The sequence below is a fragment of the Cyprinodon variegatus genome, unplaced genomic scaffold (genome assembly GCF_000732505.1).
Source record: "Cyprinodon variegatus isolate N-32 unplaced genomic scaffold, C_variegatus-1.0 Scaffold1259, whole genome shotgun sequence".
Taxonomy (NCBI): domain Eukaryota; kingdom Metazoa; phylum Chordata; class Actinopteri; order Cyprinodontiformes; family Cyprinodontidae; genus Cyprinodon; species Cyprinodon variegatus.
This window is the reverse complement of record NW_015151712.1, coordinates 84,540-102,604: the sequence shown is the minus strand read 5'-3', so window position 1 is coordinate 102,604 and position 18,065 is coordinate 84,540. Positions and strand designations below refer to the sequence as shown.

The following is an 18,065-nucleotide window of genomic DNA, read 5'->3' as shown; positions in this document are numbered from 1 at the left end:
ACCATGGCTCGGTTATTACAGGTTTCCTCCCACAGGTCTCCTTCTTTTCAGCTGAAACTGGCAACAAATGTATGAGCTTTGATTAGAGCAGAGGCAGATTGGCAACAATTAGGCTCAGGTGAAATTCACTGCACATCCTGAGGTAAGGAGAGGATCCATTCTCTTTGGTGCTCCAAGAGGCACATTTCATGTGATTTCATCAATCATTAAAATGCCACAACTGACCTTTACAAAGAGAAGATATGCATCGTCTGGTTTAACTAAATATCACAGTAACGGGCATTAGCCAAAAAAAAAAAAATAACATAATTGGTGCAGCAGATGCATGCAGCACACATCTGTATTCTCTTTACAAACCAACCAAAAATTTACCCTGGAGGACAAAAAAATAAATAAAAAAAATCAGACAGACTCATGCAGAGTTCAAAGCCAAGTTTCATGATCATATTTCATACAAATATTTATCAAAGCATTTCGTTGGCAGGGGCTTTTCTTGCAACACAACTTTTATACTCAATGGACCTTTAAAGGGTGTCAATTAATGGAGCTCCCAATTGTAATTACAAACTGTTAAATACCTTGGCCCAATGGGACGGCTGTGCTCGTGTGTTTGTCCTTCCTCTCCCTGTCATCTACCCCTCCCACTGTTTTACTTTCTCTTCAACCTTGCCTAGGGGGACTTCCAGGGAGCGGCTCATTATATCCTAAATTTTACTCTAGTCTCTTGAAGAGTAAAATAAGGACAACACTCACAGAAGTAGCTAATAAATATAGCATGTTTATACTATATGTAGTTGTTGGGTTTTTTAATGTTGCACGTCATTTGCTCAATTTTCCTTTGATGATTGCTATAATCACATGAAATCCAATTTGATCCAGGTGAGAAAAATATTATACTCGTTTTACACATAAATTGCTATTTAATAAAAAAATGTATTTAAAAATATTGAATCATCTTTGAAGTTTTCTTAGCAGTGGTCCAGCAGTGTGTCAACAGACCTTTATATACAGACTGCTAGAATGTGCGGCTGATGTTTTATCTTCTGGTTCTGTGGTGTGATGTAAACACCTAAACTTTTATGGCAGATCAAGTAAAGAATAATTCATAAATGTTTAAACTGGACTTAAAATGAGGTTTGAAACTTTCCTTTACGATAGGTCCTTTTTCTTCTTCTTTGACTGCAGGTTTTCTTCTTTAAGAGTAGGCAGCTTTTACAGCTTATTCCCATTTATGGATTTTTTCCAACTATTGCCGCTATCCTGAATTTTACCACTGAGAGCTAATAAAGGTGATTCTATTTAATGACCTCTTCTTTTCCCTCTTGTTCCTTATTTCAATTGAATGGTTGCTTGGTCTAAAGTATCCATGTTTTAACTTGGACTGAGACTTTTTTAATAGTGATATTATAAGACCATCTTAATTCAACTACAATTTGTTCTATAGTTAGAGTAAAAATAAACAACAAAATGATCACAAAGTCCTGATTATAATGTCACAGGAAATATATAGGGAAGTGGTGAAAATGTTTGTTTTGTTCTGAATTAGACAAATCTGGATCTTGTCTACAACAGTAGATGGGATCTTTTTTTGAAAATGAACCTTTCCAAATAAATCTCCTCACAAAAAAAACCCAAAAACAATTATTTTAAAGTTTAACTTTCTTTGCTGCTTTTAGACCACAATATTTACAGAAACTGATTGCTCTGAGTAGTACACTTCACAAAAATATCTTGCGACATCTGTGGCATTGTTCTGTTTGATAAAACTTCCCCTTTCAGAGTGACCTTTTATTGTGGGCAGTCTAAGGCACACTTGATCACTAATCATGGTGTCTAATCAGTATCTTGATATTGCGCACCTGTGGGGTGAGATGGATTACCTCAGCAAAAGGGAAGTGCTCAGTATCACAGATTTAGACTGGTTTGTAAACAATATTTGAGAGGAATGGTGATATTGTTAATGTGGAAAAAGTTTAAGATCTTTGAATTAATCTCGTCAAAAAAATGGGAGCTAAACAAAAAAGTGTTGCATTTATATTTTTGTTGAATGAATATATTCAACCTGAAGAGAGAACAAAGTACCAAGTTAGAAAAAAAATGTTCAGCAAGAACCAGTAAGCCAGTTAACACACAGGAAAGATGCATTGCTTATTTACTGGGCTCTGACGCAAAAAAAACTGTTCTCTTAATGAGGTGCATGGAACAACCTGTGGGATTTAAAAGTTCATTGAGCTTATTAGTACCTTAGAAGGTGGCAAAACCACACATTTCACAAAAAAGAATGAAAGGTGGAATCATGAAGGGTAATTCTCACTGTCCCCAAGTAGTGCATATAGTGCTTGTCTTGGGACAGAGGCTGAGGGAAAATAAGGATATTTATGTATATTCAGAATGAAAATAACAGGACTGATGAAGCATTTCGTCTTTGAATGCTTTACATGCTGCTGCACCACAGCATCAGGGCGATGTACACATTGGAAACAACACATTTTCAACAAGCTAAATGAACCAAACGCTGGCTATCACAGTTCATCATTTCTCAGGCAACGACTGCTTCTAAGGTAGGACGACTGTGACTGATGCAAGCTAATGCTTTAAACACAACGATATATAGAACTAGTTACCAAGACTAGTTAATAGAGTTAAAATCTGAGCTCTGTCAGTTAAGATAACTGATAAGATAACAACTAACTTATAGTTTCAGGTTTATATCAAGAATATTTCAGCTATTTTCTCAATTCCTCCTCCATTAAATATTTCCTTTTTCTTTCCAATTGGTAACTTATCCTTTCAGGTGAGGACAGGTGGGCTCAGTTCATTTAGAATTGACTTAGGTAAATTGTTTGTTGATAAATATATCTTTAAGCTGTTATCCAGATGCCTCTAATCAATTTGTGTAGATCAATGTTATTCTTTTGTTAGACTGATGGGCTAATTTCAGAAAAACTTCAGAAATTCTACAGTTGACAAAAATACAAATTGAATTAAACAATCTGAATTCTAATGACCTTATTAAAAGATTAATGTGTCTCATAGCTACACTTAAAGAAAAATCCCTTCAAATATTTCAGTGTAAATATAAATAAAGCAGGTCATAACTCTAAGCTATTGCAGAAACAGGTTTGAATCTAGGATGAAGCATAACACTCTGAAACACTTATAGCTAAATCAAAACAAGGCTCCTAAGCTCCTAACCTGCATGAGTTTTTACAGTACTGATAAACACAGCTGTGATAAGATTTTCACAATGCTTCAGGTGATAACTTATAACCTGATGGTAAGGGAAGGAAACCATTTTCTCAAGTTTATTTATCTTGGGAAAACATCAACACATTAGTGGTAAAACCAAGGAAATGGTTCAACTCTGACTATTAGACTTACCATCTGGAGTATGTTGAGTCTGTCTCCCAAATGGCTGGGAAACCATTATGAACAGATTAAAGAATGTCCCTGGGTCTTTAGTATCATATTTGCGGGCCAGTGGATCCCTGCTAGATACATGTGAACAACTGGGAAATAAATTAATTCGATTTCATCAATGTGCCTCTCTTCCTCATGTTGACCAAATCAAGCCAGCATGAAAAAAAAAATGCTTTTGATGGAAGTGGAGCATCTGTTTAAAGCTACCCTTGCAATCCTCTTGATTTTTGAAGCTTAACTACAGAAGGTGCAAATTTACCACTTATTTAATTTCCGAACTTCATTTATGCATCAAATTTTTCATTGAGATACTGAAATTTTTTATGTTTATGGATGTTTATATACATTTAAGCATATTTGTTTAAATACCTGTTGAATTGTACATGGATAATAGATTATCTAGAATCTAGCTAAATCTGTTGGGCTCTCTTTTTGGCATCTAGACAATTATTCTTATTGCCACATCGCCAGACAGGACAATGTTAAAAAAAAAAAAAAAAGATAGTAGATTATTTGATAGTGTATCCTATATTGATGCGATGTATAAACATTAAACTACATAGCAAAGTGTAAAAGATAATTGAATCTATTACCATCTGTGAGTTACCAAAGTACTATTGACCCTGTGGATCTGGTAGGAGGCTATTGAAGACTTGTTCCCCCATATACTGTTATTTTAATACACCATTGTCCCAAATTACTGAAATTTTGGCATATGGACTCTAAAAATATTCCTTGCTATGAGGACATTCAAGTTGTGGACCTAAGATTGTACACATGTGTGTGTGGGATATGAAGTGTTATATAAAGAGAAGCTCCTCTGGATAGGTTCCTGCCCTTCCTCTTTGGTTGTATATTGTTGATTTGTAATAGAAACTATTAAACCAGATGAATTATTCAAAAGTGAATTTCATCACAAACCAACCAACTTCTCTACAGATTGTAAATAATACTGATTATTATTGGGGGTTTTTTTTCATGTCCTTGACAATTCACTTTCCTTTTCAACACCTCTATGAGCGGAGATCTGCTAATAGCTAAAATCACATCATGGCTATAGAGATTTGCAAAAACTACATATAAACAAAGAAAATGCAAAATTTAGGGGAGTGACAGCCTAGTGATTAGGGCATTGCGCTTGGATCCCAGAGATTCTGAGTTGAAGCTCCATTCCCACGGACTAACACTGGTTTCCCAAGCAAGACCCTTAACCCCACACTGCACCTGGGCGCCCTACAATGGCATCCACAAAGGGATGGGTTAAATGCAGAGAGTGAATTACGTTACGCTGTACTTGTGACACTGCTATGACAATAAGTCAAAAAAAAGACATTATGTGCAACTCAAATATACATGTAGTCATATGGTATGAGGTGCAGGTAACAAAAGTTTTACCACTACCATGTTGTAAATCTTGTATTAGTAGAAAAAAAAAACACTTGTCCAAATATGTGGGTTATTTATAGTAAATCATAGTTTTCAAATGAAAATCCCCATTTCACATAATTTTAACTTTATTTAATATCAAAGTTAACAATGGTAAATTCATGTTTTTTTCTGAAACTGTACTGTATGCTAAAATGTTTTATATCAGGAGTGGAGTTAAACAGAAAAAACTAATATTTATCATATTCTAATCTGTGGCCAACCAGCCAGTCAGTTTCCTTATTTCCTGATAAACTGAGCTGTTCTTTTTCACTTGGGATTTATTTGTCCTGTTTAAGGAAAGTAATAAAAAGAGCCCAGAAACAGGCACTGATAACCTTAGAGGGCTGATCCATTATTAGCCACAAGTGCAGACCCACTTAGAGCAGAGCTATTGCTTCACGCATAAGTGCATGAGCAGTTAGTGAGCCAACAAACGCAGACATAGACACATCTACACACTCTTTATAAAGAGGTGACCTGTGGAGTAGAACCGTATTCTATGAGGTTGGGGGTATCATGACTTTAACATGCACTGACAATACGCACTCTTTCTTTATTAGAATTCAATTAAAATGAAAAGGCTTTAAATACTTGCTGGCTGAAGATACTAAAACCAATGGCCATTATTACTGTTTGCATTTAGTTCATAATATTCATCTTTGCATGGTAGTTGTCCAATACAGTTAAATAATAATTTTACTCAAATTGTGGATAGTTTACTCTTGCAGTCATTCCACTTTTGCAAAAATCACTGAAAACACTGTAAGCTGTAAATCTAATGACTGCAATGACCTGCTTAAATAAAAAAAACAACTACTTTACAGAGAAAAACGTTTAGACCTTTGCTGATAAAATGTCAGATTCATTCTAATCAGCACCAATTGGCTTGCAGTGATTCAAGTAAGAGCTATAACTCTCAGCAGAGCCTCTCAGCTGTTAACACACAGACAGCATTTAGGTTAATAAGGCAAAATGTGAGCAAAATAGCACATTTATAGCTTACATTAAAAACTCTCCACTGGGTGTGGGAACTGTATGCTGCTGTGTTATGCCATATCTGAATGTAAAACGGGGTTTCTATATGTGTAATCAAGCCTGTTTTTAAAACATCTTTTCCTTCTATTATCATAAATAAGCTCAATCTTTCAGAGAAACCGATCAGAACTTGCCTTATTCTAAGGTTATTTATGTTAACAGGTCTATACTAATTTAGCCCTTTAAAGCCTGAACAGAAGATTCTAATTTTTCAAATTTAGAATAGTCATTGAACTTTTTGACAAATGAAATAACTATACAAATTTTGTAAAAAGATTAAATTACATTATTTATTTGCATCAATTTTCATATATTACGCATTTCTATATCATCTATATCATCTTTTATATGTTTTCTGTTCACTACATGTGTGTGATTGTGTAAGTCAGGGTTTCAAGAACAAAAACATCACACCGATGATGCAGAGTTTTCAAAATCTCCTGTATCAAATATGATACACCCGGCTTTAAAGGGTTAGGGAATTGGTGTAATATGGGAATGCATGAATAGAGCACCTGTAATTGGATGTAATTATTGGATGGAATTCAGATTTATTTATAAAACTTTGAAGACAGATAAAAACTAGATTTTTTTGGCAGAGTATAACCACCAAACCACATACAATAAGTATATCTCTGCTCCTTGTTAGTCCAGTGTCAAAGATGCATCTTATCAGCAAATCATTAAATACCACAGATGAAGTAGGGAGAGGGCCTATCACTCCTTACTTTATTAAGTCTAAAGGGTCTCAGCCCAGCAGAAAACAGGTCTTATCAATGTGACAGGTTCATTTATATGTTAACCTGCTGTTGGAGCACAATGGGACATTAGATAACATATTAAAACAGGAACATCTTAGTAATTTATCAATATCTGTCCCTTTCCAAACCCATCAAAGTCAAAGAGCAATGAAGCTGAAAAGAGCAGAGGAATGGTGATTGTTTCATCTGGAATCAAGGGATGTTCATTAGGTGGTCCCTAACCCCGATACAAATTCACAGAACTCCTAGCAGGCCCATAATATGTAGACCTTATATATATCTCATTCAAATATCCCACCACTGAATTACACACACAATCCAAACTTTTTCATTTATTCGTTTTTCTCTTTCCCTAATGTGATTGCATTTCACCAATTTTCTTACTGCTACCACAATTAACCCTATTCCTCCATCTCCAAACTTCAAAAAGTAAATGTCATAAAGTCCTGCAACCACTAAAATCTATAAATACACGACAGGTGAAAATAAAAATACACTACAGTCAACCATTCTGTTGGTTTTCAAATCAGCTTGAATTTTGTTGCCCTTTAAATGAAGGTCACCTCCCAGAGGGGAGGATTGATATCAAAGGTATTTTGTATATTGAAGGCAATATATGTCATTTGTCATTTTTATTATAAAACTTACTTGAAAAAAAAAAGATTAATCAGATTTGGTAGGAAAAAATTTAATATTAGAGTTTTAAACCATGTCACCCAGCTCTAACAACATATCTGAATTGATATACAGGGAACTATAACTGCACTTAAGAGAGGACTTTGTTTGATTAAAAAATACCTTTTTAATTACATTTTCATCCAACTGAACAAAGTTTAACTGAACAAATTTGCTAACATGAATATCTTTGCAGGAAATGTGGATTAACTCTGAGAAGAAGACAGAAGGGGAGAACAGATTTGTCCTCACCAAACAAAAACAGTCTCTGTGCTGATCTGTAACTTCGCTATATGGCACCAATTTACCCACATTTGAGTAATAAGGATGAAACATGGCTCGTGTCATGTCTATGACGGATACCTTGAGCAGGCGGTAAACAGACCACTGAGGAAACAACTGTTATTTATGAGCATAATTTTTCTGCTCAGAAAATGTTTTCTGCTTTTACTATGATTTCTTTTTATTTCAGAAAACAGCTGCTGATGGCACCCATTCCATTAAATCATCAACTTCTGTTTTTTTCTTTGCCTGAGATAAATGAAGCAAATAGTCTTTGACTACAGTTCCAGTCTGATTGTACAGCAGTATTTTATTTCCCTTCATCAGTCAATGGATATCATCAGCTTTGAGGAGGTTGTTAGGGACTAAAAGCACATCAATGTGTCATAGAAACTATTCTGGTCAACAGTGGTAACAAAATTATAACACCGAGTTGAATACTCTCACAATTGTAAGGTTTTGAATGAAGCTTTAGTTAACAGTAATTTTTCAAATGTAATGAATTATAAGCATGTGGAAACACCACAGAACGCTTCTAGGTTGTTGGATAAGCTGTTATTTAGATGTTTAAACCACTGCTAACAAATGTTTTAATCACCAGTTTATGCACAAAAAATAAGCTTGAGCCTTTGATTATTTTTCCTTTTCCTTTTGTGGACATATTATGCATCGGTGCCGGAGTTTGGTGGTCCCAATGTAACATCATTTTTAAACAACTTTAAGTTTGGCTGTCTGTGTCTTTGAGCTCACTTCTTTTTTCCTTTCTTACATTTTTTGATGCTGGCCATACAAATGAATATCAACATCTCTGAGCCAAAAGTTGTAACACAATTGAAAAGGAAAAGCTATAAAAATGATATATGTCCTCTAATGTATCACTCTGCCTTCTCAACCATTTCCATTTGCCCTTGACTGCCTCCATCACCAATTTCATCTCCATCTCCTTTTGCTGTCTGCTCTACTGTTTCCTTTCTCTCTTTGCCTCACGTCACTCATTTCCAAGCCTTTGCTTTTTTATATCCTTATATTCTTTTTCTTTTCTCTTCTCCCAGAGCGCCTCCCCCACCACACCCACGCACCATACAGCCAATCTTTGTCAATTAGGCAAATGGTTTTTATTCTCCCCTCGTATTACACTCTCTGTGTCTGAATACATGATGAACTCAAAGTCATTACAGTAGGTTGGGTTGGTGTGTTGTGTGCGTGATTTTGCTAAGCTTAAGCTAATTAGGTAGCGCCGATGAAACTGCCTGCTACACGGGCAGATCGGGAAAATGCTGCATAGATAAGACTGAAAATACTAACACATAGACACATGGATTATGTTAATGAGTTCACATGCAGAATACAGGCAAACACATAATCAGGGTGATGTAGGCTGACAGAAACAAGTCTACTGCCTAAATTAATTTTGTATGTTTACAATTAAGACCTTTATACAAAAACTTCAGTTTGCAATTATTTTATCTTTTCATAAATTACTTTGCTTAGTTTTGCTCACAACAAACAACAAACTTGGTGCCATTAAGCACCAACTTCTTCATTTAAAAAATCTATATACTGTATTGCGCTTACAGCCTTTGAACAGATAAGGCGAATAAAAATAAAAGATGGATGTAACAACAAAGTACTCACAGAAAAAGTCGGATTTCTACAGGTATGCAGAAATTACAACTACACAAAAAAGACTCACTAACTAGACGTGTCCTTCACCTTCCCATAATTCTTCACCTTGTTCATTGATTTTACTTCGTTTCATCAGTCCTGTTTCTCAGTCTTTTTCCAAATTGTCTCCAGCTTAGTAACTTGTATAGTTCTCTGACATTTGTGGTTGAACCTGGTTATCACCAGTCCATAATGCTTCTTAAAGGTATAGAGGACGCTCTTTTATTTCAGGGTGGATCATCTTAATAAGAGGTCCTCCTAATCATCAATCATTCTGGTGATATGTTTATATAAGGCTGTCCTACGTGCTTGTCCCATTAGCTATCTGTTTCTGCACATGCGCACTTTCAGGCGTGTATATGAGGTGGGCTACAGTTTCATAAAGTCATTGAAGCTCACCTTTCTCATTGCAGTTCTTTGAAAATGGCTGAGGGTTGTAAGAGAAAATGTGTCTACGAAGTGTATGAGAAATTAAGAAAGGCCTCAGAAGAGGCAGATATATCTCTGAATGCTTTGCGCAGAGACCTCTCCTCGTAAAGTGTTATTAGGCTGATGCTACCCGACAGCGGCAACTAATAAAGATGGTGCAGACACCATGCTGTGGAGGAGGAGTTACGTGATTATCTGTCTAAATGGTAAGTTAATCGAGTTCACTATAAAGTCCACTTTATAGTCCCCTATAGGATTTAGTGGTTAGGGCAGATGTTCGAACACTATAAGCTTGTATGAGATATGAGAACAGCAACTTTTAAACAGAGCTTGCATGAGGAGAAATGGGCTTGTGAACGCTCTTGCACGCGTCTAATACGCGTTCCCTCTCGGGAGCAGGTACAAGGTTGTGCAAATGCACAGGCTGAGGGTGTGTTTTTTTTTTGTTTTTTTTTTTTCACGAAAATCCTCCACAATACCTTTAAGCTTTCTCCATTTGTCCTGTGAATCTTTCACTAAAGTTATAGTTCAGATTTGATGTTTTTTATGATATTAAGACAGATGTCATATCAGATAAGGTTTGTAAAAATATAAAAAGGCTTACCACAACAGGAAATGTATTTACTATTCTATGTGTTGAGGTGTACTTCCTTTCCTATTCCTAAACATGTTTCACCTCTTTCCTGGTGGTGATGAGTCAGGCCTGTAGAGTAGGTATTAGAAAGAAATCTCAGGCCATTGTTTAGTGTTGGTTTATCACATTAAATTTAGATAGCTTCTTTCATTCTCAAGCGTCCTGCTTTTCTTGTTCAGAAATAGAAAATTACTGCTTTATTTCTCAGAGAGAAAAAAAACACAAGCTCAGCAGTATGCAGTCCTGATCATCAAAGATAGTTCAGACCTCTACTGTGGAGAAACCAATCGGTAGCTACATTTTGGGTTGTAAGTAATAGTTTTCCAACTGACAGCCATGAGTCCAATGAATAAAGATGGGCAATATAGGCAGGCTTATTTGTGGCCAAATCAAGGTGAATATGCACAGATTGCCACACACCGTAGAAGAGGGTAGATATAGAGATGGACTGGTAATGTCCTGATTTTGGCGCTGATGCCTGGCTTGATTGCTCATTTCCTTCACCTGTCCATCTCTGCCCAACAGTGGCGTCACATGTAGGAGTTTGCCCTGAAATCGAAGGACACAGCGACACTGTCCTTGGGCAAGACACTTCACCTGCATTGTCTACTAATGGTGGTCAGAGGGCCCGGTGGCGCCAATGTACGGCAGCCTCGCTTCTGTCAGTGAGCCCCAGGGCAGCTGTGCGTGAATGGGTGAATGACTGAATGTGGTGTAAAGTTCTTTGGTCAAGTCTCCTGACTTAAAAAAGCACTGTATAAGTACAGGCCATTTACCATTTAATCATCACTCTTCAGATCCACCTGTTCCCATTTTCTATTCAAGCTGCCTGTTCCCAGCCATCAGTACTTATTCTTGACCCTTTGATGTTAAGAGTTCTCTAGCATTTCTATAGTGTTTGATTGCCTGATCCTGATCCGTTTCTGTATTTGGACTTTTGAGCCTGCCTGCCCCTGACTGATCGGTTGGCCTGGCCTGTCTTCGGGCTCCTGTTGGATTCCTCAGTGGACTAAATCTGGATCTGCCTCTTGACTTCGCCCTGTGGATTATCCTGCATTCTTTTGTCTGCTGGGATATGATCTTGTGTCAGCTCTGCAGACTTCTAGGATTCTGCATCTGGAACTCACTGACAGGGTCTGCTGCGTCTTGTCAGCCAACTTGCTGGAATCATCCTCTTTCTTTGGGCACGGACTGAATTGTCAAACCAGGTTAGTGACTTACATGTTCATAATCATCTTCAGTCAGATTATCTTGATCACTAATCTGTCTTCCTGCTTCAGACGCCCTAGCCACTGCAGCCGCCGCCACTGCAGATTGGTTCAGTCATTGTCTGTATAAATGCTTATTGGGTAATGTTCGGCAATTGTCTGTCTTGCCTGAATTCTGGGTCCTACTTTCTGAGCCATTACAGGTAACTCAGTGAGGAAGTCAACAATGGAGAATATCTAATGATTGTTAGAAAATTCACTAAAAACATTTCCCATTGGTTTCACAAAGATATCTTTACATACCAAAAATTATCAGCCACACCATAGGAATGCATCTTTTTGCTTCAAACAAGTGCTATACTTAATGAAAAGGTTCCTTTGTAGGACCCATTAAACATCAGTAGGTGTGCTCAATCTGTTGTTGATAGCCAATACATTTGTGCAATCACCCAGCCTGAAGCATAATGGATGGTCGAACACAGAACAGCAATCCAATCAGGTCATGAACTAGCACTTCATGTACATCTCAAGGACAAGGGCGACCCATTTAAAGATGGCAGACAGCATCTCTGCTGGTTTCTAAGAGCCAATAATTAACCTCTGGATATTGAATGTGGCTGCTCAGCTGGGCTAAAAGTGGAAAGATAAAATGGATGGTGCTTGTCCAGCAAGTCCAAGCAAATCTCATATACAGATGTTATGAAAAATATGGGCATGGGGTGGGAATAAGGCACTCATGGCTAGATTAGAATTGAGAAGGCTTTGGTATGACTGAATGGATTATAAGAAATTTTAAATGTATTCCAGACAAAAATATAATAATTTATATGTATCATTAAGTTAATTGTACAAAGGGGTATGGAGTAGTCAAACTTATCTAATTATACCCCTTCTCCTTCCTATAGTCGTTAGTGCAAACAATCTTCCTGATCCCTGCTCTACAAATGAGTCCATATCACTCCAAAGTAAATCAACAAAATGTAGGAAGAGTTAAATTAAAAACTATAAAAAATTACAATGAAGTTTGTAACCAGCTCTAAACTTGCTTCCTTGGTTCTTAAAGCAGGTATTGTATAAATGTATAGTAATATAATGTATAATATAATGTTTGTAAAGTCCTAATATATAATAGCATAATATATCTCAGCTTCTTTTTACACACTCTGCTTGTGGTTTGGTTGTTTTCCAAATAGTTTCCATTTTGGTGTTTATAGGTTACTGTCTGCAGTGCATGAGACCTGGTTTAGTGTTCGCCATAAACTGTATAGGAGAAACTCTTATGCACTTCTTAGTGGTACATTCCTCAAAATTAACTACTAATTAAACTTTAAGATGATAAAGTTTTGGATTTGTTTATTCAATCACAATCTTCCATGTTCACATCTTGATGCATCTAAAAACTTTAATGAAACCCACAGAATCTGTTTCAAGAAAGTGTTTATTATTACCCTGCCTTCGCCTGTTAAAGCTCTCCCTTAAATCATGTGATCAGGCTCAATTTAGACTCTGAACCACTACAGGAAGAAGGAAGTAATAACACTTTACTTAAATCATATGCTAAATGTTTTCTATTACCTAGTTTTGTAGATGAAGCAGGGGTACAATGCAAATAATGCTAGCTACTAAAATAACTAATTTATGCGTGTGCTGAGATCAAGATATTTTTTTCCTTTTTAGATTTTGCTTCTGTGTTTCTCTTTATGTGTTGTTTATCTTAAACCCTCTCTGAAGTGTTTTCTATAGAAGCAGTGTGATTATAAAGGATTTGTTAATTGTACTTTTAAATAGGGTTGTTGTAATACAAACTTTTCATTTCGATATGATACCAAAATTGTATTTTTTGGTATTGACTGATTCCAATACTAACCCGATACGACCCGAACAGAATGGATCATACACAATTTTATATTTATACTATGTATGTATGTATTTATATATATATATATATATATATATATATATATATATATTTTTTTTTTTTTTTTTTTTTTTATATGAAGCATTAATATTTGCATAGGGCAGATATAATTTGTCTAGGCATATTACAACAAGTGAGTAGATGAGCACAAATGCATGCACAGCAGTCTTTCTGGATGACTTATTCTCCTAAATCAACTGTAATGACGTAGCTCAGCACATGCAGATTTTATAATTGCAGAAATTGTAAGACTGCACACTGAACATGGAATCAATTCAATATTCCCTTTAGAACAGATAAATCATTATTTATTTTCCATTTGTACCTTTTTTTCTATGTATATCTATTTTATAATCCAGCCTTACACAGTATCTCTACTCCCCAATGGGTGCATTCAAAACAGTAAATACAAAGGTGTAGCTTTATTTTGCATCCATATACTAGATCTGTTTATATAGGACTATTAGGACTAGAGAGGAGGAAATAATAAAAAGAATGACTGTGTTTTGTGTTGTTTTTTCCCCCCTTTTTGACAAATAAAAAGCCTCCTACAGGAGCAGCTCAACACACAGAGAGCTACAAACATGAACAACATACAGTAATGGCCTATTTTGTTAAGCTTGCTGAATATTCTCAGCAGATTTAATTTAAAGTCATCATTACTAATGTAAAGAGAAGGGGGGCAAACAAATAGGGTTGAGTGTGCAGAGGGAAATAATAAGGGAAGATGCATAAAATATTGCAACTACAACAAGGAGTCTACAGACAGAGACATACTAAAAAAACTAAAAAAACAAACAGGAACACATTTAATTGCTTTTTTGCAAGGTAAATAAATTATATTGCCCATGCTGTAACACTGCCCCCTGTTGGCGATCTATGAAATACCAATTTTGATTTTGGCCAATTAGTCCTTCTTAATGTAAAATCAAAACAACCCTAGTTAAGGATTTAAAATGTTAAATGTTTTTTTTTTTGTCAAAATTCACATTTTCTGGTTGCACATATAAGAATGCAGCATTGGTTAAAGCACAAAGACTTTGTTTGTCTGAATGAAACACAAACATGTTAATTTGTAGACACTATGAGAAAGTTATTTTGATACAAATCTATACTACATTCTGGTTGATTCAATAAGAGCACTTTGAATTAAACTTAGTTCAGGTTTTCGTATTATAACCTCGACCAAGTGTGAGAAATGTAGCCCTTTACATAAAGTTTTTGCGTGATTTAAGGTTTCCTGACTTGTTTTAACAAATGGATCTGGCTGCAGTAAAATGAGTGATATAATCCAGAAACTAGGTTTTCTAGTTCAGGAAATGTAAATCTGTAGTTTCCTGATTCTTTCCTGGGCTTTTGAGGTTTAACAAAGTCTAGAAGCCATGAGCCTCTGTGCAGATCAATAGAGTAGCAACTATAGAACTCATTGCTGAGAGGTGCTCATTCTTTTTTATCCACTTCTACATTCATTCATGAGAAACTTATGATAAAACGGCTCCACATATTTAATAACTCAAAGAAGGCTTTGGGGGGTCATATGAGAAACTAATGTTTTAGGCCTTAATGAACATACATAAACCTGGAAAACGGTTGATGTCCCTGAGCAAAGTCTGCGTAAAAGATGATAGGATATGATTCTGCAGTTTAATTAAACTGTCAAAATATTGGGCCAAGGAAATCTACCAGCCAGAATGAGACATTTTCAATTTCTGTGCACTAGCAGACAAAATGCACCTGCACTTTTTAGAATGACAAAACAGAAAGACACACAATACTTAGAGAGCACAAAATGCAAATAAGCATCTTTTCACACCGAAGTTTAGATCCCAGAAGTGGTTTGTATGTTTTGAATTAACAAGATCTGCTGTGGAAATTCATAGATACAGATATATGATTCCAGACTCAGTGGAATAGCAAGCCTAAGGAATGGAGACTTAACAAAAGGAAAATTGTGTGTTTCTGTTTCTTTATGGGGTTAAACACATGTTTCGGTTAGTGTTTGTGTGTTTTTAAATTGCTGTTAATTTAGCCATTTAGCCAACCTTGGTTCAAGCTCGTCCATGCCTTTGTCTCCTCCAGACTTGACTATTGCAATGCACTTCTCATTGGGATCCCTAAAAAGAGTCTGCAGAGGCTTCAGTACATTCAAAACTCTGCAGCTAGGATCCTGATGAGAGTATGGAAACATGAGCACATTACCCCTATTCTCCCTTCACTACACTGGCTTCCCATCTCCACCAGGATTGAATACAAGGTTTCCCTCCTCACACATCAATGCATCTATGGACATGCCCCCCCCTACCTTAAAGAACTTATCAACCCACAAACACAACCCGCTACCTTCATTACGCTCACTCAAACATGCTCCACATTCCCAGAACCACACTCCAGACAATGAGAGATAGAGCATTTTGTGCTGCTGCCTCAAGTCTGTGGAATGCCCTCCCTGACACCTTGAGGGCATCTCAATCCACTGAATGTTTTAAAAAAGGCCTTAAAACATTTCTTTTTACCAAAACTTTGGTCCCCTTTAAAAAAAAATTTTTCCTTCTCTCTTTTAAAACAGCTTTTGTATTATTCTAAATTTTTTTTGTCATTATTATTTTTTTTATTTTTTTTTTATGTATTTCTTTTTTAATGCTTTTCTTTTTTGTAGTACTTTGAGGTATTTTTGATGAAAAGTGCAGTATAAATCAAATTTATTATTATTATTACCTTTGCAATGAGGCTAAGGGGATCCTGACAGGAAGATGTAATTTCCTGCGTCCGGTCAGAATCCTCCTGTTGTAAATACAGATCCAACATAGATGCCAGCTGAGAGAGACCTTCCTTCTTCTCCTCAGACATGGAATTCAAGTCTGCAAAAAGCAAAACATTTATTAACACATTCATAAATTTATCTTGGCATCCATCACTCCATCTAATCACTATTAAGCCTAGTGGACTCTTATTAAATGGCAGAATATCAACCCTATTTCATGACTTTTTTGTATTTAACATCAAGTAAATAACAGCCTCATTTCAGATATCCATAAGTTGGGTCACAAGGAAAGAAAAATTACTTCAAAGGAAACCTATCAGTATAAAAGGCATGAACTGTGAAAAAAGTTTTACATGAGCTACTTACGTGATTCATGTTCCTCTAAAGTGTAGAGCTCATTACTGATGTTCATAGGAGGATTTAACTTAATAGGAGAGAAGAATTAGTGATGTTCTCCACGCATTCATACAGCTTTAGTGCACTGCATTTATTAAGATTTTCTCGTGTTTTATTATAATATTTTAATAACAAATGATTTCACAAATGCAAATGAAAAACATCATTACAATTTTCAAGGTCTGCAATATCAGAACAAAACATGAAGTTCTTAGAGTAAAAACAAGGAAATGTAGAAATATTCACAGTCATTAAAAACCTGCTTTGCACATATTATCTGATTAAAAATAACAAGGAGTATTTCTAGAAACATACCAGGGCAAATATGAGTCTTGCTGCCAGACGAACTGAGTCAGTAGGATGTCTGGGTAGGAGACGGCGCAGACACCTACACTCTCTCTTATGGCCAGACCACGCTTGTTTCTGCAGAAAATTGTCATATATATACATGAACATATGCATATACTGTACAAATGACAAAATAGCATGTTTCCATCACATATAGAACATTACAATTGTACACCAATAAAAATAAAATCTTGTAAAACCTGATAAAATTATACAATTGTGCAAAAGTTTGATCCAGAACTACATGGTATTCTTGAGGATATAAGCATAGGAAGTGATATAGCCTTTACTTTTATTTTTAAAGGTTATGTTTAAATAAGGTTACAGTTCATATCTGTGATATTGGCAGAGGTGTCCCTGATGAAGGCACCTTTTCTTGAGCTGAGTCTCAGACAAAACTATAATCAATAGGTTGTGTAGAGACAGCTCTAAATCCAGCCCCTCTGTTAAGGCAATGAAAGCAGGGCCTTGGATCGAGGTAGACGAACAGTCGTCTCAGATGAAGGCTAGGCATTCTCAGTTCTACAGCGGCATTTCTGATGTGAAAGCTGGCACTTTGAAATGTTACTAAACAGTTTATTCAGCTTCCTTTTTAGTTCTGTTTCACCAACTTGTTATTAGTCTTAGAATCTAATCTTTGCTTTGAACATTTATTCCTTCATGATAAAAGTATTTTTTTCCATAATTGGTTGTTTTCTGTTATTCTTTCTTAATTGCCCATTATTTTTGAATAATTATAAACGTTTTCCCTAATTTTCCATTGATTCAGGGGTAACATTTAACACTGACTCTAAATAAATCTAAATCCAGAGAAATGTACCAAAAACATCTTCAATCCTTCATATGTGACATTAATTTATTTATTTGTAGTGATTATGATCCTTTTTAACAGTAATATATCCCTTAACAATAAACAGAGACCAGTTTCCAAAGGTGTCTTTTCCAACCTTTATTTCAATTAATTATGATGGTCATCTTTCAGCTATTAAAACACTATTTAAGGAGAAAATCTGACTAGGGATGAAACAATTAATTGTGATTAATCGATTATTGAAATAATTGTCAACTAATTTAGTAATTGATTACTCATTGACTGGAGTGTAGA

The 18,065-nt window shown here is 35.7% G+C and overlaps 1 protein-coding gene across 1 annotated transcript in view; it reads right to left on the bottom strand.

Moving 5' to 3' along the window:
• Positions 1-18,065, bottom strand: part of smyd3 (SET and MYND domain containing 3) — an 89,685-nt gene that overhangs the window by 54,717 nt on the left and 16,903 nt on the right. The window contains exons 3-5 of the mRNA XM_015401795.1: positions 16,928-17,035; positions 16,583-16,640; positions 16,171-16,313 (exon numbers count right to left, since the gene is read on the bottom strand). Of these exons, the coding sequence (XP_015257281.1) occupies positions 16,171-16,313; positions 16,583-16,640; positions 16,928-17,035 (309 nt within the window). The remainder of the gene's footprint in view (positions 1-16,170; positions 16,314-16,582; positions 16,641-16,927; positions 17,036-18,065) is intronic.